The sequence below is a fragment of the Suncus etruscus genome, chromosome 7 (genome assembly GCF_024139225.1).
Source record: "Suncus etruscus isolate mSunEtr1 chromosome 7, mSunEtr1.pri.cur, whole genome shotgun sequence".
In the NCBI taxonomy this organism is placed as follows: domain Eukaryota; kingdom Metazoa; phylum Chordata; class Mammalia; order Eulipotyphla; family Soricidae; genus Suncus; species Suncus etruscus.
Window position 1 is genome coordinate 107554371 of NC_064854.1, and position 25181 is coordinate 107579551.

The window sequence follows — 25181 nt, forward strand, 5'->3', positions numbered from 1 at the left end:
GGTAGTGTTCAATAGCTTATTGCTAAGGGAGGTCACTCCCCAGTGCTTCTCTGAAGACCATATGGCATGGGTAATGGAACCCAGGCCTCCAACACCAAAAGCAAACACTCCAGGCCTTGGAGTCATCTCCCCAGTCCCTAGATTTAAAATCTGAAAAAAAATATTATTTCCCCAATCAAGTGAGTCCCTTTTAATCTCACAGATATATAAAGGCCAGAGAGACAGTACAAGGTTTAAGACTCTTGCCTTGCATAACAACTGACCTCAGATCAATCATTTTTTTAATCTTAGTTCTTTTTTATTTATTTTAACATGTATTTTTTTTAATCTTAGAAGTTCTTTTTTATTTATTTTAACATGTATCTCAGATCAATCTTTAGCATTATATCATCCCCAGAGCAACACCAGGAGTAAAACCCTGAGCAGAGCAAGGAACAGCGCTGGTATACCTGGGTGTGGCCCAACTTCCCCCACCACAAAAAAAAAAATTGGTATATAAATTAAATTCTCAAGTTCAAAACAGCTTTTCTGAAGATGAGGAATAGAACTCAGCAGCAGAGCACATCAATGTGTGAACTCTAGGTTCAGTCCCTGGCACTGAAGAACTTCTCTTAGGCAAGGCCAAAACTAAAATATTTGAATATATGAAAATATTTATTCAGCAAGAATAAACGGAAATCAGTTTTCTTTTTCAACCTACACGAGAAGAAAGGTGCCATATATGAAATCACACAATTTTATTACACCTGAAAATGATCGTTGGAAATAATCACTCTGAACAAGAATTGGGTGCTAAAAGGAGATAAAGTAATATGCACAATATCCCTTCCATAACAATACTGCAAACCACAATGTTGTCTAAAAGGGAAATAAAAAGAAGAGAGAGAACGAGAGAGAAGAAAAATGTCTGCCACAGACAGAGGCAGGCAGGAGAAAGAGCAGCGGGGAGGACAGAAAGGAAATTGGGGACACTGGTGGAAATATGCAGTGGTGAAGGGTTTTGTAACAACATGACTGAAACTCAATCATAAATAATTTATAACTATGAAAAAAACTTATTATGAACAACCTTATAAACTATGGTATTTAAACAGTAATTTAAAAATATGTTTTATTAGATTTTGAAGGCCTGAGGTGTCAAACAACTTAGTCTGCCATAGGACTCCACAAGAGCGTCCGGTGGTCCAGACTAAACTTCCCGGCTGACTGGATTTGTTAACAGGTGGACAAGAACTAACACTTCCCTTTCAGAGTGCTGCTTTTGTTATTAATTTTTCCATTACTCAGTACATTAAAGTAACTAAGTGAAAATCTTACCCTAAAGGGTTATTTCTTAATATTTCAGGCAGTTTTTAGTATTTCCAACATCTAGTCAGTCAAGGACAAGAAAATAAAGCATGGGCATTGTGGCCACAAAGAACTTGTTCTTTCAGCAAAATAATTCTCTCCATTGACTGGATGTAGGTAATGAGACTAAAACAGAGTGCTTTAAAAATTTGACAACCGTTTCCTTTTTTACTTGTTTAAACTAAGTCCTAGAAATTAAGCTCAATGAACCAAGGAACATCATTCTTTTATACTTCAATGGTGGAGACTGAATTACCTCTCGCAAAACTGTGCTCTTGTAGCCTCGATATAGTCCTTGGATGCCCTGAAATAAACAAGAGGAGGAGAACTCAATGGGAAGAAGAGAGATTTCTGAATGACATTATGAAGAAGTAGATTATTTGCTCTAAACTTTGAGTTTTAAGATGTCCATAATACCTACAGTTCTGTAAAAGATTAAAGGTCTGGGCTGAAGTAAGATAGGAGGTAGGGTGTTTGACTTGAACACAGCTGACCTGGGTTCAATTCCTGGCACCCACGTGGTGGTGCCAGGAATAAGCAATGAAAGACTGATGCCTAAATGTAGAGCCAGGAGTAAACTGTGAGTTCAGCCAGGTGTAACCCAAAAAGAAAAAAAGAAAAAAAAAAAAAAGAGGGCTGGAGCAATAGCACAGGGGGTAGAATGTCTGCCTTGCATGCAGCTGACCCAGGTTCAATCCCTTGCATCGCTTATAGTCCCTCAAGCACTGCCAGGAATGACCCTTGAGAACAGAACTAGGAGTAGTCCTTGAGCATTGCCAAGCATGCCCCCCCCCAAAAAAAAAGTTAAAGGTTCAAAACCTTAAACTGGAGAGATGATATAGTGGGTAGGGCACTTGTTTTGTTTGAAGCCTTCTGGGCTCAATCCCCAGCACTCTACGGTTCCCCCAAATCTCTGCTAGGAATGACACCTGAGGACAGAGCCAGGAGTAAGCCATGAGCATAGCTGAATGTGGACCCAAGCTCCCCCCAAAAATATAAATAAAAATAATAATGAGGGTTCCAAACCTGCTTATAATATAAAACTAAGGTTCCTTTAAAATGGAATATCTCAAATAAATAAACTGACGTTTTTTGTGTTTGTTTTTCATCACACCTAAAGTCTCAATAGGGATCCTTCGATTTGACAGATCTCATTATATTTGGGGGCAGGGGCCTCCTGGGGCACAATAAGTGGTGCTGGGAATAGAACCAGTGCTGGCATGCAAGGCAAATGAGTGCCCAGCCTGCTTTCCAGTCCCTCATTATATTAACTGTTCAGATGAGAGAAGTCACAAAGAATAACTCTTCTAAAACCTAGACTCATTTTTTTTGTTGTTGTTGATTGATATTCACTGGAGGGATAAAAAGACACACACACACAAAAGACCCTGTCTTCTATAAAACTATATAAAGTTAACACAGGTTAATGGCCCCTAGTCCTTTGCCCTACAGAAATTATTTCTTACCCACAGTTGCTATAACATAGTAAAATGGGAAGAACATTTTGATATAAACATTATTACAGTGGTTACTATATCATATATCAGTTCATTAGTATTTTCTACCTTGAGTTCTCAAAATCTTTGGTGATATTTGAAATGCATTAGCTTTGTTTCTTTTACATATCAATTACTCTATGCCTGAAACCAAAAGAACTACAGAATAATTACAACGTAGGAAAAAAGTATAATATTGATACTGAATCTGATTTTGCTTAGAAAACTGAAAAATAAGATAAAAAAAGAATTTTAGCACTAAATTTTATTATAATTAAACATTAAATTTAGTGATAAGGTGACTCTAAATCTCTCAGTAAGAGGAGCAGAGTATTCTTATTAGCTACCATAAAACCTTTCTCAAAGATAAAATAGCTTGTAAACATAACTCACCTCTTCAGCTAGGATGTTAGAGAAAATGGTAAATGTTCTTGAAGAAGCTGATACCTGTGCCCTCTGCTTAACAACTTCAGCAGGAACTCGAATCAGACAGGCAACCTAAAAAAAAAAAAAAAAAATTATATCCTAAAAACCAAATAACTGCATCGCTGAACCAAGTACATCAATAAGTTCCTTGATGGCATGATACAAGTTAACTCATTTTTGTCACCCAGCACCTAGAACAGTATCTTGTATTTACATGAAAGCTACACATTTGATGAAAGATAAAGCAAAAGGGCCTTTGCTCTGTGGAAGTAAGGTACACATTAGCAGAAGTAAAACTGATCATCAAGCGTTACCCCTAACCTTCTATTCCCCTTCCACTACCCTGTACCCACACTTCTCCATCATGCAACAACTAGGAATAACTCTGAACACTCTCAGATTCAGTTCAGCATTTGAGTTTGCACTGGTACAAATTATTCTGAATTCACCCCTGATATCAAATATTTTTAACATCAACTCTGGTGATATCCCAGGGTCAGGCATATATTCTATGTCCAACTCACATCTCCCAGTATTCTGCTTTCAGAAAAACACTGGTTCCAAATACTGGAACAATGAAGGATAGGACAATCACCTCACACACATTAAAATTTGCTTTCACCAAATAAGCAAGAAATAACAAATGTCGGTGAACACAACAAAGAATGTGAAGCCTTGTACACAGTTTGTGAGAATATAAACCGATATCACCGCAGAGGAAACAGTGTATTAAAAGTGGATCTTCTGGGGCTGGGCGGTGGCGCTAAAGGTAAGGTGCTGCCTTGCCTGCGCTAGCCTTGGACGGACCGCGGTTCGATCCCCCGGTGTCCCATATGGTCCCCCAAGCCAGGAGCAACTTCTGAGCACATAGCCAGGAGTAACCCCTGAGCGTTACCGGGTGTGGCCCAAAAACCAAAAAAAAAAAAAAAAAAAAAAAAGTAGATCTTCTATATAATTCAGTAAGGCTATTTCTGGGAATATATCCCAGAAATTAAAAGGAAATTAAATCGGTATGGTGAATAGATGTAAGTATCTCTGTAGCATTATAGGGAAAATGTGGGCTCAACCTATTGATTGAAAGACAAATATCTATCAATCAATAAATATATAAGGACAATGCGATATATATGTATCAAAGTATGTATAAGATGTATACACATATGTTCATATATGTAGTAAGGAGATGTTACCTATAAAAGCAGTTATCTGTGGCCACATAGGCTGACCCATATGGCACTATAGTTAGTGAAATATGTAGAACAGAGAAAAAAAATGTTGTATGATCTCATTTTTATGCACCTTAAACTCATATAATGATATCACAATAGAGAGCAGAGAGAGGAGAGGAGTTGATCAGAAGGAAGTGGCCACTGAAGGATAAAGACAAGATGGGGAAAGGCCTCAAGGCACAGAGGAGACAAATAAGCTAAGACATTACACTGCTTAATAGAAATCTTGTACTTAAGTCTTTGCTCACTAAGCGGTTGCAAAACTTAAGACTTCATACATTTTTTTCTGCCATTAAGATTTCTTTCCAGGGGCTGGAGAGATAATATGGAGGTAAGGTATTTGTTTGTCTTTCATGCAGAAGGATGGTGGTTCGAATCCCGGCACCCCATATAGTCCCCTGTGCCTGCCAGAGGCTATTTCTGAGCATAGAGCCAGGAGTCACCCCTGAGCACTGCCAGGTGTGACCCAAAAACCAAAAAAAATAATAATAATAATAATTTTCACTCCATTTGATTCTGTAGGTTCAATATACTAACGTGGTTGAAATTAATTTTCAAAACTCTAAGCATATATATATATGTATGTTATAAAATACTGAATAATACCAAATAATACTAAAGCATAGTAAGAAATATAGGTGATTTTCCTTCAATGATGAATGTAGAAAATGTAAAAAGCAACAAAAAATCTAACAAAGCCATTCACCAAATAGTGTATACAAACTCTTTTGTCCTTTCCAATCTTTATTCTCTTCATTCTTTTGTTTGTTTGTTTTGGGCCACAGCTAGCAGTACTCAAGGTTTTACTCCTGGTTCTGCACTCAGAAATCACTCCTGGCAGGCTCAGAGGACAACATGGGATGCCAGGGATTGAACCGGGATCAGCTACATGCAAGACAAATGCCCTACCTGCTATGCTATTATCTATGGCCTTATTCTCTTCATTTCTCATCAGAGATAACTAATCATATATAATCATACATAATAGTACTCAAAGCTTGTCTTTCACACCTATTCTAAAGTAGAAATCATAAAACCACTTCTTGCTCTGAATATTTTGGGGGTGTTTTGAGAATACCTAGCAATGTCAGACATCACATTCAGCAATATTCAGGGAACAAACAAGTGCCAGGGTCAAACTTTCTTTTTCTTCTTCTTCTTCTTTCTTAAGGATCAAACTTTCTTTGTTTATTCCTGTGACACAACCAGAGGTGTTCAGAGTACATTTCTAGCTATAAACTTAAAGCTCAATCCTAGTAATGCTCAGGGAACCACATGCAGAACCAGGATTTAACTAGCATTTGGCCAACCAATGAAAAATAAACACCTTGACTCCTGTACTCTGTGGCCTAGGATAGATTCTTTTATATAAAAAAAATTCAACAGTAAATATGTAGACCGTGCAAGCCATAGATAGTCACTGTCACAATGACTCAACTTGGGAGAACAGAGTCAATCTAATGATAAAAGGTAAATGAATAGCATAGCTACTCTCCAATCAACTTTAATTTACTGATAATAACACTGGCAAATTCTTCCAGGCAATAATTTTATTAAGAACAAAGTAAGGGGCCAGAGAGATAGCATGGAGGTAATGCGTTTGCCTTGCATGCAGAAGGTCGGTGGTTCAAATCCTGGCATCCCATGTGGTCCCCCTAGCCTGCCAGAAGTGATTTCTGAATGTAGAGCCAGGAGTAACCACTGAGTGTTGCCGGGTGTGACCCAAAAACCAAAAATAAAATAAAACAAAAAACAAAAAGTAAGAAAACAAATACAGACCTCAGTACCCCAAGATCCATACCACATCTCCTAAATCTCTCTCTGCTTGTTGCTTCATCCTTCCAGGTAAGATTAATCTCCAGCTGACATCACTGGCCCTACTTGAATGGACACAGATCCTCCCCGCTTTTGGCCTAGGTCTCAGCAACCTTCACACCCAGACTCTGCCGTATGAACAGGCCCATGCCAAACTACTGAAGCGCATGCCCCACTACAGATCTACTCAGAATTTCACACCGATCAATTATACTTCTGGTCAGTAGGCAGAGAACTAAAAGATCAACTTCGAGTCCTAGCCTTCATATTTTCCCAGGAGATTTAACAAAGACTCACCTTCAGCACAGTAGGAATAGTAGAAATCCAATGTAGAAGCCCACCAAATTCAATGAGTGAAAACAAAAATTATAGAAGGTCTGACCAACACCAACCAGCTCTGTAACCCTCAGAAAACCGTTTCTCCTTAGTCTTATTTTCCAAAATAAACTATTTTCCCTGTGAGCAGGAATCTCTCCTGGTAGTGTTCAGGAACCATATACAATGCTAGGGACCAAAGCAAATCAGGACCATAGGTTTGGGGGCCACACCCAGCGGTACTTAAGGGTTACTCCAGAGTACAAGGCAAAGTGTCTCAGCCCTACACTATCCTTTGGCACAGCCTTTTTATTAATTTTTGTACTTATTTATTATGTAATATATAATCTACCACAAATATAAATTTGTTTACTTTTACTTATTACCATGGACTATATGTATTTTTAAACACATTATTTTCTCTTCTACTAATTTTTCTTCTACCCAGAGGACAAAAATTAAAAATTAAGAAAAAACCTTTCCAAATCACCTAGAAGGGGCTGTCTAGATTCTCATTACTTCTTTTCCCAACTTTAGCTGGATAATTGACAAATAAAATCGTATGTTGCCATTTGGAAAGGATTTTTTGTTTTGTTTTGTTTTTGGGTCACACCCGGCAGCGCCAGGGGTTACTCCTGGCTCTACATTCAGAAATCACTCTTGGCAGACTCGAGGGACCTTAATGGGATGCTAAGATTTGAACTACCGCCCTTCTGCATGCAAGGCAAATGCCCTACCTCCATGCTATCGCTCCAGCTCCCAGAAAGGAATTTATTTTTGCATTATTTAGTGTAGAAAGCAAAAGAAGCTATCCAAGAAGAAACATCAAAAATCATCATTTCACAGAAATTAACTCTAACACCTCAAAACTCTTAAACTCATGTTTTATTTTGTACTGGACAGCCTACCTATAATCACATAAAGAGAAAGAAATAGAATGGAATGGCAAATGGTCTCTCTCTCTCTCTCTCTCTCTCTCTCTTGCCTATCTGCATTTTCCAAATACTCCAAGTAAACATGATTATTGCTTCATAAGTTTCTTCAACATAATTTCAAAGGCGCAAAAGAAAATCAGGACCAATGATTTTAAATAAGAGAGCAAAGAAAATGAGAGGACTAAACATAAATGGAATTTTATGTAGTCCTACTTATTAGCCTCAAAAAACCTACAATTCTTTATAATTTAGTGACAATAATAAATACAAAAGTAAATTAAAGTCACTAAGCCTGAAGTGAGGAATATACTGTTACTTTTGATAAGGGCAAACTTTGATAGACTTTTTAATGCATGCTAAGAAACTGGAACTGAAAATAAAATATTGTTGAAACGGCATAGACCTCACAGGACCCCTCCCAGCATCTAAAACTCCTTTTGAAAAAAAAAAGATGAAAAAGAAATTAGAAAGGAAAGAGCAAAGAAAGAAAAGGGTACAGTAACTCCTTGTATTTTTCAATTCAAGAGGTCAAGAGGGAAATATGACCCCAATATGTCAAGAAAATAGGAATTGTCTACTTTTGTAGCTTGGCATAAATATTTATGGACCTTCATGCTTCATAACCCTCCATGTTCTTACATTACATTTTTATTCCTTAAAAATACACAAGCCAAAGGAAAACTCTGAAAAGGTTTTCAGATGAAAGACAATCTAAATAACAGGGGGGGTGCAAAGCACCCAGCATGGCTTCTTGACTTCCCCCTGTGAAATCCTGGCCTCAAGGAGAGGCCATAAAGCCAGGCCTGGTCTCTCCTCCAGCTGCTTGCCATTTGGTTTTCTATTCAATCTGATCTTTATTAGATTTGAATCTGAACTACAACAGAATGTTCCACTGCACAAGAACAAAAACATATTACGGTATTGTGATTCTAGCACAGGAGAGAAAGGTAATGTCATTCTTCAGAGCATTCTTCCCGCATGATTCCTGGTGAATCCATGACACAGAAATGGCTGCAAGTTCATTGACCAAGATTCTTTCATATGGCAAAGTTTTATGAAAAGACTTAACTGCTCAAGGTTTCCACAAATATATTCTCCATCTTATCAGCATGAAAATAAATGCCAGATGGACTCATTTGTATTAAATGTAGCAAAGATTGATAAAAAAAATTTTTGGTTAAAAATTGATAATAGGGCCTGGAGAGATAGAACAGTGGCGTTTGCCTTGCAAGCAGTCGATCCAGGACCAAAGATGGTTGGTTCAAATCCCGGTGTCCCATATGGTCCCCCGTGCCTGCCAGGAGCTATTTCTGAGCAGACAGCCAGGAGTAACCCCTGAGCACTGCCGGGTGTGGCCCAAAAACAAAAACAAACAAAAAATATTGATAATAATAAATTGAATGCCAGGAAGTTTCTTTAGCATAAATTGTTGGTTTCATTTTAGGGCCACACCTGGTAGTGTGGCCCTATAGTCCTTTATACTAGCATAAATACAGTTCTGATATTGATTGATTAATTGATGGTTTGGGGGCCAGACCTAGAGGTGCTCAGGGGTTACTCCTGGCTCTGCACTCAGAAATCACCCGGCTGGCTGGGAAACCATAAAGGATGCCGGGATTCAAACAACCGTCTGTCATGGGTTGGCGGCATGCAAGGCAAACACCCTACCATTGTGCTATCTCTTTGGCCCCTACAGTTCTGATATGATCTTTGTTTTTGCAATGGAGGCTGAATACTATCTAGAAATATTTATTAAATTCCATGACCCAAGAAGGCTGTATGAAAAGGGAAATATTACAGCAGATTTCAACTTCTCCTTAGGTAAAATGAGTGAGGGCAAGGGGAAGAGGGAGAAAAAATGCACCAGTCTCTGGTTCTTTCTCTGCTCTATCCAAGTTCCCTAACTCCAAGCATGATCCATATTTTACAGTCTCACTTCCATCTCTGACTCCCAAATTGCTCTCCAGAGTCTATAAGCTATACAGTATGTATATATAATATGTATATGCATGTATACATACATGTGCATAGGGGGACCATGCAGTGACAATAGAACTGGTGTTATCTCTTTGACTTCCCAATATACTCCCCTCAATATGTTCCCCCCAACTATTTTAACAAAGTTAACACGATTGCCAGTGTCTACTCTCCTCTAATAAACCTAAATAATGTGTAAATATTCATGTGCAATTAAAATCTAATCCACCACATTTTATATATAAACCAACTTGACATTTATAGTTACTGAAGGTCAAAGAGCTGTGTGGCTTTGGAAGCAAAAGTGAATCCCACATTTTTTGATTATCATCTCCAAAATGAATTTTCATCAAAGGTAGATATTTTCAGTAATTTCTCCTTACATATGGTCTTGCTTTCCATAGTTTTATTTAACTGCAATCAATGGTGGTCTGGAAATATCACATACAAATATCACATACAATACAATTAATGTGTGCTTTATGCTCTGTCAATGAACTTAGACCACCTCTCCTGGCACCACCTGCTCAGCATTGAGGAATCCACCCAGGGAGGATTGGCAGCTTGACTTCACACAAATGTTCAGGGTACAAATATTTATTGGTTCATATTTTGGTTCATTTGTTTGTTATTTTGGGGGCTACCTACACACAGCAGTGCTAAGGGCTTAACTTTTGGATCTGCACTCAGGAATCACTCTTTACGGGCTAGGAGGACCATTTGGAACATCATGGACTTAACTGTGCAAGGTAAGCACCTGCCCTCTGCCCTATCACTGACACCTTCACTGGGTGGTCAGAAATAGTGTACAGCCTATACTGAGAAACCAGAAGTGTCAAAAATTATATGGAAGGAAATAAATCCTAGAGGAAGGAAGGAAGGAAGGAAGAACGGAAGGAAGGAAGGAAGGAAGGAAGGAAGGAAGGAAGGAAGGAAGGAAGGAAGGAAGGACGGAAGGAAGGAAGGAAGAGAAAGAAAGGAAGGAAGAGAAAGAAAGGAAGGAAGAGAAAGAAAGGAAGGAAGAGAAAGAAAGAAAGGAAGGAAGGAAGGAAGGAAGGAAGGAAGGAAGGAAGGAAGGAAGGAGGAAGGAAGGAAGGAAGGAAGGAAGGAAGGAAGGAAGAAGAAAGAAATACGAAAGAAGGAAAGAAAGAAGGAAGGTAAAGAGAAAGAAGGAAAGAAGAAAGGTAAAGAGAAAGAAAGAAAGAAAGAAAGAAAGAAAGAAAGAAAGAAAGAAAGAAAGAAAGAAAGAAAGAAAGAAAGAAAGAAAGAAAGAAAGAAAGAAAGAAAGAAAGAAAGTGGGAGGGAGGGAGGGAGGGAAGGAGGGAAGGAAGGAAGGAAGAAGGAAGGAAGGAAGGAAGGAAGAAGGAAGGAAGGAAGGAAGGAAGGAAGGAAGGAAGGAAGGAAGGAAGGAAGAAAAAAAAGGATGGAAGGTCACTAGAAAGGAAATGGTAATTCTTTTGCTTCTAAAGTAACTCAAGATTAAGTCTCTGCTTTAAATATTGTCAACTGTATACAGCCTGGCACCCTCAGTCATCAGGAAGTGTGGAGAAATGTAAACACAACCTAATAAAACTTCTGAGTCTGGCTCTCACTCTTGCCTATAGTCCTCAGTACAGATAAGCTCCAAAGGCAAAACTTCTGTTCAGACTCTTTGAACTATTAGATGGTTGCCTTTTCTTTTTTTAATATAATTTTTATTTTGAACATAGTGGCTTACATATTGTTGACAATAATATTTTAGGTACATATTTACATAAAATCAGGGGGATTCCCATCGCCGATTTGTCCTCCCTACACCTCCATTTTCGTCCTACCTCCCATATCCTTCTCCCTCATCCCTGGGGCTGCTAGAAAATGTGGTCCCCTTTGTACCTAGTTTACTACTTAGTAGTCTTGCACCTGCTTGGTCTTGGTGCCTCCCTTATTTCCCCCTCTAACTGGGAGGCAGGACTAGATAGTTCAAATTATGTGGTTTTGTTTGAAGAAGAGAAAAGTAATAAACTGGGCTAAAAGTCTAATACGCCGAAAATGGGCGGAATCCTTCTAGAGGCTTTCATCATCGGTTTGAGAGACGAAGGAGAAAAAGAAGGTGAAACACCCCAACAGTACAAAAAGAAGTGTCAAATATTCAGTGAGCACTCCAACAATAACAACAATAAGCACCACAAAAAAAGCCATGGTGTTGAGATAAAAAACATGGCAGGGCACATAAAGAAAGAAAAGAAAAGAAGGAAAAAAAACATAAATATAAATGGGGATAACAACTTCAATAACCACACCAAAACAAGGAAATTGACAAGAAGTAGATAGGTAAATAAAAATAAAAAAAATAATAAAAATGAGTATTTAAAAAAATAATATATAAAAAAAAAATAAATAAATGTTTTGTGCTTTTTGCCTTTTTTTTTCCCTCCTGCAATGGCACAGTAAATATTGGGGTCATTTGAAAAAGAATTCACTTGACCTAAGAGATACGGGGTTTCTCCACCCTTGGAGTATATTGTCATGGGACTAACTATAGACTGTTCAGGTTCATTTACTCTCCCCTTGGTGCTTTTGTGGTGTTTGGAAGGCTTCTGCTCCTTCCTGGGTGATAAAATCAGACCTCTGTATCTAGAAATCTCAGTATCTGTACAGGTCCAGGAGTGGGATTTATGATGAAGTCTTTCTTTGTGGTTCTAGAAGTTCTGTTCCCTCACTGTCATTTTAATCCACCTTCTGTGGTTGGTGGTCTTGGTCTTTGCACTGATCCTAGGATAGCGTCTTTCATTGTGTTTCCAGAAGCCCCATTCCGTTGCAATTGTCTCAGCCAGACCTTTGGAAGTGGGGATCATGGTTGTTGTGCAGGTCGTAATTCAAACTCTAGACTAGGGCTTTTTTTTTTTTTTTTTGTCCCAAGATATATACAGTCCAGTCATGGTTCTAGTAGCCAGTCATCTGTAAATCGCGATCTTGGCTTTCGGACCAACCAAAGGGTGACAAGTCTTCTGATTTTGTCTCATCGTTAGCTGGTGAGGTAGGATAACCTGCTCTTAGGTCAAGTTTTTCCCATTTTCTTCGTTGTCAGGATATCATATTAGATCTGGCACTTGTTGGTGGCCCAGCAGTGCTAAGGATGTCCCAGTTGGGATTTGTTTCCCGTAGCTGTTGTGAAGAACTTTGTCGTTTCTATGTCTGGGATCCAGGGTTTAAGGCTGGACGGATAGTGTCTAATCACCTGGGGTCTAAGTTGGGTCCGAATGACATATTTTCAAGGTGGGAGATATCCCTGTATTGTAAACAAGTATGAGTTCTTATTCCTAGTAGATAAGAGCTCGTTTTTATATGTAGGATTTCCCCTTTTATTAGTGTGCCTTTGCAGGGAGAAATGGTGCTACATTATATTGTCGGTGCATTTGGGGGTGGACAGAGAAGAAAACAGAAACAGGTCACACACCCAAAAAAGATAAAAATAGGAATAAAAATATATGTGCTCACCTAGTATATGTAGAATGAACATTTTAAAAAAATGAATTAACAAAGTAATTAAAAGAACAAAGTGATGCAAGAGACTACTTTACTTTTGGGGAAAAGCAGGTAAGGAGGTGGTGTAATACAGATCTTATACTTACATTGAAAGTTTAGGTTTCCCCATTGTCTTTTGGGATTTTCTTGTGGTGTGTGGGTTCCCAGGCACCTTTCCATCACAGCCCCTGACCTTCTTGAGATTGGTAAAGATTTGCAGCAGGAGGTCTTGGAAGAGCTCTTGCATTGGGGATACTTTTAGAGCTAAGTCTGGTTTCAAGTAACAGTCCACATTAGGGAGAGTTGGTAGGGAGGGCCCGCAGGGGAGTTGGTTGCCTTTTCTTGCAGGGGACGAGGTGTGGGTTTGACTGGGTGTCCCTTCGCTTGGGCGCTGAGTACAGGTTCGTTGGGGTAGGAGGTCAGTCTTGATGCCTAATGGATTAAGAACTGAGGGTGAAGAGTTTCAATACGGTGGGAGGTCTGGATGGGACTGAGGGGTGAAGGGATAGTTGGATTTCCAAAGGGCGGAAAGGGGAAAGTATATGGAAGGAGTAGGAAGGAAGAAAAGAGAAAATACATTAGAAAGAAAGGGAGAAAAGGAAAGAGAAAAAAAGCGAAGAAAAGTAAAGAAAAGAAAAAATAAAAAAGGAAGTACTAAGAAGAGAGGAGATGGTTGCCTTTCTTAATGACAGACTTCTCACTGGACTCTTATTGGGGAGTTTTAAATGAACTAAGTTCATTATCGATTTAGGACATATGCAAAAGGCAATTCAGGAATATGAAAATATTCTTTGACCACACCCAACCAAAATTCAGCCTGCTAGTTGGCTCTTACCCAAAGCCTGGAACCTGGATCCCTTTTGGATCAACTACAGCCTAAAAGGAAGAACTCTATCATGTTATCTTAACACTTTCACTGCTAGCAAGCCTAATGAGATTTCTAGTTGGATTTCTCTCTCCAGAATAAAATCAGATCTACTGATATCATTCAGTGATCAGACTCTGAGAGCATCTGATCATACTATTGCCAAAAATACATCGTGGACTTGAAACTTCTCTTGAAGAAAAAAGGCAAACCCAGCAAAATGGGGTGGAAAGACGGTACAATGGTACACTTGTGGTTTTGTCCAGGTTTGATTCCTGGAGCACCCCCACCCCCCCAATGGTCCCCTGAGCTGCCAGGAATGACGCTAGAACGACAAGCAGGAAAAACCAGAGCACAGCCTGGAGTGACCAAAAATACTAACCTGAGCTACAAAAACACAAAAACCTGAGCTACATCAGGTAGGGCACTTAACTTGCATGCAGCCAATCCAGCTTTGATCCCAGCACCCCACGTGATACTCTGAGCATCACCAGGAGTAATCTGCTGAATGCAGAGCTAGGAATAAAATCTGAATGCTGCCAGGGGCAGCCCCCCCAAAAAAATAAACAAACAAAGAAAAACACTAAAAGCTAAATACAGCTGTGCCTGTTAGTGGCCAGTTAAAAGTAGAAGTTAACTACACCCTGAACATTGACATAATGACCTGGCACAGGCCTCAGAAGAATGAGCATTCTCCATTCACCTCTGAACCAGGGAAGCTAACTACAAAACATCCAAGGTCATTTATAACATCATCTGGAAGCAATCCTCTACCAGGGAAGACCCTACCGCTGCTCTGACATTGACCTGCTCAAAAGAGACTTCCCTCAACACTAAGAAGACTTGACAACAACAACCTGCTTACAAGACAGGGCTCTCTGCATTGCCCTTTTATTGTGAGGTGAAACTAGAGGATGCTATACACCATCCTGACTTCAATTTAGGATATGCAGATTCCAGGATCTTTAATACAGAAACATGATACCAACAACAGAGACTGTGAAAAATAAAAGTGTATTGGCACTACAGACAATGACTTGGATTGGACAAACTAGTTTGCCTGGAGCCTAGAGTTGATCTTCTGCCAGGAAACTTCAGGGGTAGGGTCTCCTTGTATTTAGGCCAAGGCTTTTCCTTTCCAGGTCCCTTATATTTTGGTGGGCCTATGCAAACAATAACTGCAACTCTAACACCATTTTTACGGTGCTCCTTTAATTCTAATCCTTAAAAAAAAAAACCACTTAAACTTTTGAGGTTAACTTAAACTTATATGCATATGTAAGGAAATGTAAGACAATACTATGCCTTCAATGTTTAAGGAGTTACATAAGTTTTATGGCCTTAGATTGCTTTGTGTACTGCTAAGAAATGTTATAATGTTCTACAATCTGAGGACTTGAGGGACAAAGTAATTGTACATGGGTTCTATTTTATTTTTCTTAATGTTCTTTGGCTGAAAGTTCAAAATTAAGGTATCAGCAAGGGGTTTTCTTCTAAGAATTCTGTTTATGGGTGATTGTCCTTCCACTGTAACTTTACCTTTTCTTCTTTCTTTGCATCTTTGTTCTCATAATTAAAAATAAATTTATTTTTCAAAAAAGTAGAAGCTAACAATTTACAGCAGTCTAATCAGAATGCACAAGAAAGGAATGAAAGCTAATGCTACCATCACCATTTTCTTGTTTCCTTAAATACTTTCTCCTCCAGGCATAATATTTATAACAGTTGTCTAATCTATTTAATTTCTTTTTCTGACAATTCAGAAATTCAATAAACCGTTGTCTGGGAACCATCAATACTGTAAGCACAAGATTTCATTCCCTTAACATGGGTAGGTTCACATCCTTTGTTAGCAGGAAGCAAATACATAAGACTGATTTTCACCCATGTACCCCTGAAAGATGAAAGGGGATAAAATTTCCAGGGGTAATTGTGAGCATATAAACTTTGCAGAGAAATACTAAAACAAGAAGAAATGGTCAGGGCCGGAGAGATAGCACAAAGGGTAGGGTGTTTGCTTGCATGTGACTGACACAGGCTTGATCCCCAGAACTCTATATGGTCCCCAGAGGCTGCCAGGAGAAATTTCTGAGCACAAAACCAAGAATAATCCCTGAGTGCCACCAGGTGTGGCCCAAAACTGGATGGGAAGGAGGGAGGAAGGGAGGAAAGAGGGGAGGAAGGGAGGAAATAGGGGAGGGAGGGAGGAAAAGAAAGAGAGGAAAAGAACGAGAGGAAAGAGAGGAAAAGAAAGAGAGGAAAGAGAGGGAGGAAGGAAGGAAGGAAGGAAGGAAGGAAGGAAGGAAGGAAGGAAGGAAGGAAGGAAGGAAGGAAGGAAGGAAGGAAGGAAGGAAGGAAGGAAGGAAGGAAGGAAGGAAGGAAGGAAGGAAGAAGAAAAAAGAGAAAAAGAAGAAAGGAAGGAAGGAAGAAAGAAATCTAGGGTTCTTCAGGGCACTGAGTGCCCCAGGGTCAGTCCTGCTGGGGATCCTCAAATAGTGCCAGACACATCTCTTTGTCTCTCTCCCACTCACTCTCACTCTTCTCCTTCCTCTCTCTCCAATCTCTCCTCTCTCCCTCACATTTCTCTAAGTAAATTTTCTTCAAGAAAAATATTTTGCTTATTTATTTTAAAAAATATTTTGAGTCATCACATTCACATAACCTTTACTGTTATAGTGTTATGAGTGTCTTATTTTATTATCTTTTATTACTTATTGTTCCTAACTTATAAATTAAATGTTGTCATACTGTCTAAGTTCCGTAGTATCTCTAGTTTCAACATCTACTGGGTGTCTTTACTTAAGGTATGATATCAGCTTAACTCATGTTTATAAATGCAAATATATAATAAGTTCAACTAAAAACTATTAATAATATTCAAATCAAAATCTATTTTGATCTGAATAAACTCAATAATAAACTAATAAACTCAATGAGGAAAATAAACAGAATAGCCTAGATACTGATGCTTTTTGAAGAAACAGGTCACTTACTTAATATCTTGTTTCATCTTCCTGTGTAATTCCTAAATTCTTGCTAGAAAGCATGCTTCCAAATTAAGAATACATATCCATTTAAAATCCAATCTATTATGATAGTTCACTGTGTTAATTCTGCCATCTTCTGGCTATAAATGGAATCACAGGTGCTGAGAACATTTTGAAATGCTAATTTAGTCTCCCTGAGTTTAAATTTCATCCAATCATACAGGAATATAAGCTCATCATACTTACTTACAAGATTTCCACTTAAATATCTATTAGGTTGTAGAAAATTTTAAATTTATGTAGGCATTAATCTTCTCTAGCCTGAGAAAATAATCAGGAATCTTGATAGTAGGCTAACAGTCTTCTCAACAAAAACATATATAATCTTCTAGATTTTGTTTCTAAAGATTGTTCACACATAAAATTTCATACAGGATCAAACCTTAAATGGCTTTCTCACTTCTGGGTCTTTGATTAGCAGAAATGAGCCATGACTTCACCAGAGGCAACAAAATTCGTATTAAATATTTACAGGTTCCTACCACTAAAAAAAAAAATTCTGAAAATGACAAAGTAAATATTTCACGGTAACTGCATTAATTTCCCACTAATGATAGAAAAACAAAACTACCACTTTTCTTTAGTGACAAAACAAAATTTCTATTAAAATTGTGGAGATCAGGGGTCTAAAATGGGCCTTATTCTAAAATCAACATGTCAGTCCAGTAGTATTTTTTCTGGAAGCTAAAACAAAGCATTTATTTCCTTGGATCTGGGGAGGTTACAACAGGTAATCCTGCAAGCAGGAATTTTTCAAAACTCCCTTTCTATCACTCCTGCTTCCCTCTATGTGATCATACCAGGCCCAGTGGGATAATGGAAGAACTCTTCCCATCTCCAGATTGTTAACTTAGTCATATCTATCAGTCCCTTTTGCTATGTTAGGCAACATATCCACAAGTTCAGCAACTCGGACTCTTAAGAAGGCTTGTCTTATCTCAATTTGTAATCCAACCTATGTAAAATCCACTTCTACATCAGAGCTGTCATTTAGAAATGTTACAGTAAAAGGCAGAAGGCAAACGTGCTCCTGGAAGTACACAGAGAAGTGGTTGCTAAACTATTCATTTTTGTAATCAATACTATGTGGCACTTATGTCCACAACAATTGGGAAACCCTGAAGAAAAAGTTACTAAACTTGGATTTCAATTTATCTTCTGAACTGATTCCATCCCCAAATTATAAAATTCTAAAAATGTGTTATATATACTACTTATAAGGCAAAGAACTAGAGTTAACACTTCTTTTTCTTGACACCAAGTTCTTGGCTGAGGTTTATTAAGTGTTTTGTCACCTAACCTGTGTAAGAACTGTGAGAAAGGGGAGATGAGGAAGAGGATGACAGGTTTTCAAGATAGGAAAAGGCCAGCTGAGTGAGATCACAGAAAATAAACAAAACAAAAAAAGACACAGTTCTTCTCTGATCTGTAAAACAGAAAATTCATGATCCATACACATTGTCTCTTGACAAAGATCCTTAAGACAGCCCCTTGTTATTTCATAAATAAAACTAACTTTTTTTGGGGGGTGGGGTGGAAGAGAATTAGGACCACACTGACTCCTGACTCTAGTCAAGAGATGGCTTCTAATGTGCTCAGGAAAATACCATATGTGGTGCCAAGGATGAAACCAAGGGTTGGCTGCATGCAAGGCACCAAGTACCTTAACTCCTATACTACACCTCAATTTACTGTTTTTGCAATCTTTAAGGATTCTGTTAAAATCACTGTTTCTGGGGCTGGAGCAGTGGTGCATGCGATAAGGCGTCTAGGACAGACAGCGGTTCAATCCCCGGTGTCCCATATGGCCCTCCAAGCCAGGTGTCATTTCTGAGCGCATAGCCAGGAAGGAATAACCCCTAAATGTCACCGGGTGTGGCCCCGTACTCAAGTACGAAAAAGTATACCACCTATCAATTCATTTTGCTACCATGAATCCTAACCATAATGAAGTCAACCCTTTAATAGTCAGCTAGAAAGCTCAGACTAGACCCCAAAGAAGTAGCTAACCCTATCTCAGTAGTTTGGGCCTTGAAGAGAAGTATTTGGGTTTTCCCTTTGAATGCAGTGGCAATAATTGATTAACACTCTTGTGGTTTTAAAGGATTTCTTTAACTTCATCATTCTCTACAAAATTGTATTCACTCTTTCTAGTTCTGTGAACTAGTATTGCCCTGAAATCAAAAGCAAATACAAAACTTCCCTTCCCTCTTGTTCACTACATGTATAATCGGTGAAATTTGAGTGCACTGCACTAGGTCAGGACTAATCACCATCTAACCTAATGCTCTCTAGGACATTAGGAAAAGAAAAGAAACCCCATAAAACAGAAAGCAATCTGAAACATGTGACAAAGGAAATCATGAAGATACTGGAGGGACTGTGGGTAATTCTGTTCTGCTTCGGAATATTCCTGAGAACTATCTGTTAGTTGTTAGAACTCAAGGTATGCCAACCCCCAACTTCCTCTCTGTTTCGGGGTGCTATCTCCTGTTTTTTGTTTGTTTCTTTGGGCCCACACTTGGCAGTGCTCAGGGCTCACTCCTGGCTATGCACTCTGGAATTACTACTGGCAGGCTTGGAAAACACATGGGATGCCAAGGATCGAACCCAGATAGGCCACATGCAAAACAAACACACTGCCCACTGTACTATCACTCTAGCCTGTCTTCTTCATTTATTAGTACATTCGCTCAGATTCTGGTGCTGTGACAGCTGATAACTAGATGTGTACTTAGTGAAAAGGTTAAGCATATGATAAAGTGTTCCACGGAAGACTTGGCATGCTAGGAAATTGAACATGAGACAGCTGCCTGTTAGGTGAGAACCCTACCTACTATCTTATGGCTCTAGCCCCTGAAGCACTTTTAAAAGAATAGCACCTTTGGCTGCTAGGATAGCTCAATTGGCTGGAGTGCAAGCTTGGGCTTGGATCTGCTCCTAGTACTACATGGTTACCCGAGTGACCCATCCCACCCCAGTACCCAAAGTGGAGTCACCTCTGGGCCACTATCATATTTATGCTAATTCTACCTTTTTAATATCTCTTTAGCCCTCCTTTATCTTCTGCCCTCCTGCACCCCTGAGAAATGTTTTAGTTGCTGCCCCTCCATTCATACACGTTCACTTCAGCAGTGTCCAAGGACTCAGGGGCTATCTGCTCAGCCCTTTGAAAAGACAAAAGGCAAACTCATTACCAGAACAGTAGAGGCCTGCCTGCCATGTCCCCTTTGAATCATCAGGACCTGCCAGTCATCTCTCTGCTCCATTTTGAACAAGAACTTTTTTAAACCTTAAGTACTCCTCTTTATGCCAATCTACGTACCAAGCCATCATATTCTAAACTGTGGCTCAAGAGTCAGCTAACCTGACTTTACCCACTGCTTTCCACAAAAAATCAATCATCCCTTCTCTTACTACATCTTGTACATTTTTTAATACCTAGAATTAGTGGGTTTGGTTTTTTATTTTTTTTTTTTTTTTGGTTTTTGGTTTTTGGGCCACACCCAGTGATGCTCAGGGGTTACTCATGGCTATGCACTTAGAAATTGCTCCTAGCTTGGGACCATATGGGACTTCAGGGGACCAAACCAAGGTCTGTCCTAGGCAAGGCCTTAAGGCTTGCGCCACCATTCTGACCCTAGAACTAATGTTTTTTAATATTAATACCTCAATTGTTCCTGCAAGCCTGCGCATTCATCTCTATCTCCAGAATCAAGTCTTGTTTTTGTTTTTTTCTTACACAGAGTGTTTCTTTTTATTTTTTATACTGTTTCTTATTTTTTAAAAATAATACTTATTTATTTATTTATATTTGGTTTTTGGGTCACACCTGGTGGCACTCAGGGGTTATTTCTGGTGCTGCAATCAGAAGTCACTCCTGGCAGGCACAGGGACCATATGGGATGCCAGGAATTGAACCCAGGTTCTTCCCAGGTCAGTTGTGTGCAAGGCAAATGCCCTAAAACTGTGCTATCTCTCTAGCCCCAATACCTTTATTTAAGTACCACGATTACGAACATGTTTGTAGTTGGGTTTCAGTCATAAAAAGAACACACCCCTTCACCAGAGCAACATTCCCACCATCAATGCCCCCCATCTCCCTCCTGTAGTTGAGACAGGCATTCTACTTCTCTCACTCATTACAAATGTCATGATAGCTGTTAGTGTAGTTATTTCTCTAATTGCACTCACCACTCTTTGTGGTAAGCTTCATATCATGAGCCGGTCTTTCAGGCCCTCATCTCTATTGTCTCTGGGTATTATTACAATAAAGTCTTTTATTTTTCTTAAATCCCACAGATGAATGAGAAAATTTTGTGTCTATCTCCCTCTGATCTATTTCACTCAGCATAATAGTTTCCATATCTATCCATAGATAGGAAAATTTCATGACTTCAATCTTGTAAAGAAAAGAATACCTTCCCCTAAGTACTCAAGGGCTTGCCCAATGGCTAATCCCAGCAACACTCAGGACTAACAGTCCAGGCTGAACAATTTCAGTGTTCAAGGGGCCACCCAGAGTGGGCACAACTGGTGGAAAGGGAGATATGCAGTGCTGGAGAGGTCAAACTCGGGGTCCTGTATTTGTGCTAGGCCATTTGAGCTATCTCCTGAATCCTAAAACAGGTTATGTTTTTATATTGTAAAGATAAATTTTTGTATAATTCTTAGAGCTTAAGGTTCCTAAGAAGAAATTACATAAAATTTTTTTGCCTGTGTACTTAATGTCCTGCAGTGAAAAAAGACTCCCAGGCATGCTGAAAATTAAACAATACAACAAGGTCAAAAAAAAAAAAAAAAAAGTCCCTCAGGGCCAGAGAGATAGCATGGAGGTAAGGCGTTTGCCTCACATGCAGAAGGATGGTGGTTTGAATCCCAACATCCCATATGGTCCCCCGAGCCTGCCAGGAGCAATTTATGAGCATAGAGCCAGGAGAAACTCCTGACTGCCGCCAGTTGTGACCCAAAAACCAAAACCAAAATCAAAACGAAAACAAAAAAAAGAAAAAAAGCCCCTTAGCTTAGGGATGTGCTATTAGGTACATTAATCACGAAGTGCTTTGTGAATGGGTATTCAGCAGTGTGGTTTCAGATTCTAATTATAGAATATATTCCCTTAAAATAGATCTACATTTCTGCCTGCATTTTTCTATTGCATCACTGTCTGTCTCCTGATTGAATAGCTACATTGCTCTTCAAGGGCCTCATCTTCTTTTCTGCTCACACTGTTTCCCATACCACTATCTCAAAATGACAAACCCATGAAAATCCCACCAAGGATATCCCAGTAAATAACATGCATTCTGTTATGGAGTTGACACATTTGATAGCATCCATGTAACTTATCTTCTAGGTGGCCAATTTCAGTGGAGAAATTGAATAAAAACATGAGATTGGGGCTTGGAAGAGACTACAGGAGTTAAGGTAATTGGCCTTTCATATGTCCAACCACAGTTTAATCCCTGGCACTGCACAGTCCCCAAGAGAAAGCTGGGAGAAAACTCTGAGCACCAGAGTGTGGAGCCAAAATCCAAAAATAAAGACTAAAACATGAGCTTGGGTCAGAAAGAGAGCTCCATGCACTGAACATATAGACTCTAATGCAGGCAGAAAAACCTATGAGCACTCTGCCATAATTAGCCCTGAACATTGCTTAATATGCTTAAATGGCTCCCAAACAAAACAAACAAAACTTAACTCATATAAGCCCCAAAGTAAGTCCACTAACCTAGGTAGTTGTTAAAATAGCTGAACTGTGGACACTCATCTTCATTTTCAGGGCTCTTGAAAGGCAAGGGATTCAAAGACAAGGGATTCAATGAAGAATTCAGAAATGGTAGCAATGCGCATTCTAACTGCAAAATCAAGCTCAACATGCAATATTTCAAAACTCAGAAACTTATTTAAGTAGGAATTCTTTCAATGAAAAACCAAAAAGAAATCACTCTTTTGGGGCTGGAGTTGTGGCGCAGGGCATAAGGCATCATGCACTAACCTAGGACGGACCGCAGTTTGATCCCCTGCATCCCATATGGTCCCCCAAGCCAGGAGCGATTTCTGAGCACATAGCCAGAGTGTCACTGAATGCACAAAAAAAAAAAAAAAAGAAGAAGAAGAAATCACTCTTTTGATTAGTATGTGACACTCCCACTTTCTGCAACTACTAGATTATTCTGTATGGCACTGTGAGCCATACAAAATATTTACTGTCTACTGGATATCAATTTAAACTTTGTTGTTGTTGTTGTTTGGATCACAGCCAAGCAGGGGTCCAAACTTGGCTGTGGTCAGGGGTTACTTCTAACTCTGCACTCAGAAATCACTCCTGGGAGGCTTGAGGGCCCATATGGGATGCCAGGTTTTGAACCCAAGTCAGCCACATGCAAGACAAACACCCTACCCACTGTTATTTTGCCCTGGCCCCTAATTTTAACTTCTGATAACCTAAGCCAGAGGTTTATCTAGCTATTGGGGAACAGCAGAAATATCTAGGAATCTTGTTTAAAACACTGAGCTTCGAGTCCAATCTCTAGTACTTTCATTTCTAAATGCTACCCAGGCACTAATTCTAATATATGTCCAAAGACATTTACAAAACACTAGAATGATCTCTCAGTTATCTTAATTCTAAATTAGAATAGAACTGAAAAGGGGAATCTACCAGCACTTATGTGTTTATGCTATATGTGTTTGCCGACATACATCAGATTCACAATGAATGCTGTAGTAAGTAAAGAAACTTCAGTGTTTTTTCATTTCTGAAAACTTTATGAGATACGTCAGAAAGTAGGATAAGGCCCACAAGTCCAAATGTAATGCATTTAAAAAAGAAAAATATATACTACCTTTGTAACATTACAGCAACTATTGTATTAAAGTAAACCTCCCCCAACCATTCTCATCTAATTAGAGTCTTCTCATAGGGGTTTTCAGTGTGTGATGAAACTGAACTGTAAAATAATTGAGGTAGGGATTTAAAGATTTAGTAGAGCAAACTTCCTAATAAAAATGGTACAAACGGGACTCTTCCAACTGTTGCTATATATTAAATGTTATTTGATCAATTTTACGCACTTCAAATTACAAACAAGCTAGAAGGTTGTAATTATGGTTTTATTGATTCATCATTAAGTTTTAATCAAGCTGCTGCTACAAGGGATGGTTATTACAGCAAAGTTCTTTTGTTTCTAAGTTTCTTTTGTACAATTAGAGACAATGTACAAATATGGATATATTCTGTATCAAAATACTGTTATTTCTAAGAAATCTGCACATAATCTTACATAAAAACAAATATACAGACCAATGAGTGCATAAACTATTTCTTATTTTATCTCTATCTCTATCTCTATGCCTTTCTAACCACTAATCCCATAAATGTTTTCATTTTACCAATTAAGATTTGTTATCTCGCTTCCTGGGAGCCGGGAGTCTAGCAGGAGGAGGTTTGGCAGGCCCCCGCCATGCCGGAGGCCTGCTTGGCCAGGCCTAGGGGGGGTGCGGGACTTGGGTAACCCCAGCACCCCTCTGCCGCCTTGCTCCAGATCTCCAGGGCTTCCCCGGGCCACACGCCTGGGCAAGCCGGTGAGTTGGGTCCCTTGGTGGAGCTTGAAGGTACCCTAGGCCTTCCCCCACCATCCATGCGGCTCCTTAGGGAGGGTCTGGGTGGGGCTCTGTGCTTCTGGTCTCCCAGCTTCTTGAAGGATCTCTCCTTCCTGGGAGCCGGGAGTCTAGCAGGAGGAGGTTTGGCTGGCACTGGTAATCTCTGTCCAGTCTACATTTTCAAAATCGCCCCCGCGCGCACAAGAAACATTAATAGTACTCTCACAAGAAACATTAATAGTACTCTCACAAGAAACATTAATAGTACTCTCACAAGAAACATTAATAGTACTCTCACAAGAAACTGTAATAGTACTCTCACAAGAAACTTTAATAGTACTCTCACAAGAAACTTTAATAGTACTCACTATCATTGAATTATGTTTTTATGTATGCAGAATGTCCATTTTTTACTCTGCCCTTTTGCATACCCCTTCATAAGTTCATATTTCTCTTTAACTTCTTTAACTCCTATCATCATTACTCCTTTTATACCCTTTCTAACTTAAGTACTGTTGAGTCCTAAGTCACAGACCAAAGTGGTGCCCTAGAGTTAACACCCACCCAACTATTTTAAAAGGCATAAAAAGGACACATATCTTTTCAACATTTTATGGGTG

General features: G+C 39.2%; 1 protein-coding gene across 1 annotated transcript in view; it reads right to left on the bottom strand.

The window, feature by feature from the left end:
• The window catches only part of SLC25A26 (solute carrier family 25 member 26), a 149864-nt gene that overhangs the window by 109222 nt on the left and 15461 nt on the right, over nt 1-25181 (bottom strand). The window contains exons 4-5 of the mRNA XM_049777119.1: nt 3237-3341; nt 1604-1651 (exon numbers count right to left, since the gene is read on the bottom strand). Coding sequence (XP_049633076.1) covers nt 1604-1651; nt 3237-3341 — 153 coding nt within the window. The remainder of the gene's footprint in view (nt 1-1603; nt 1652-3236; nt 3342-25181) is intronic.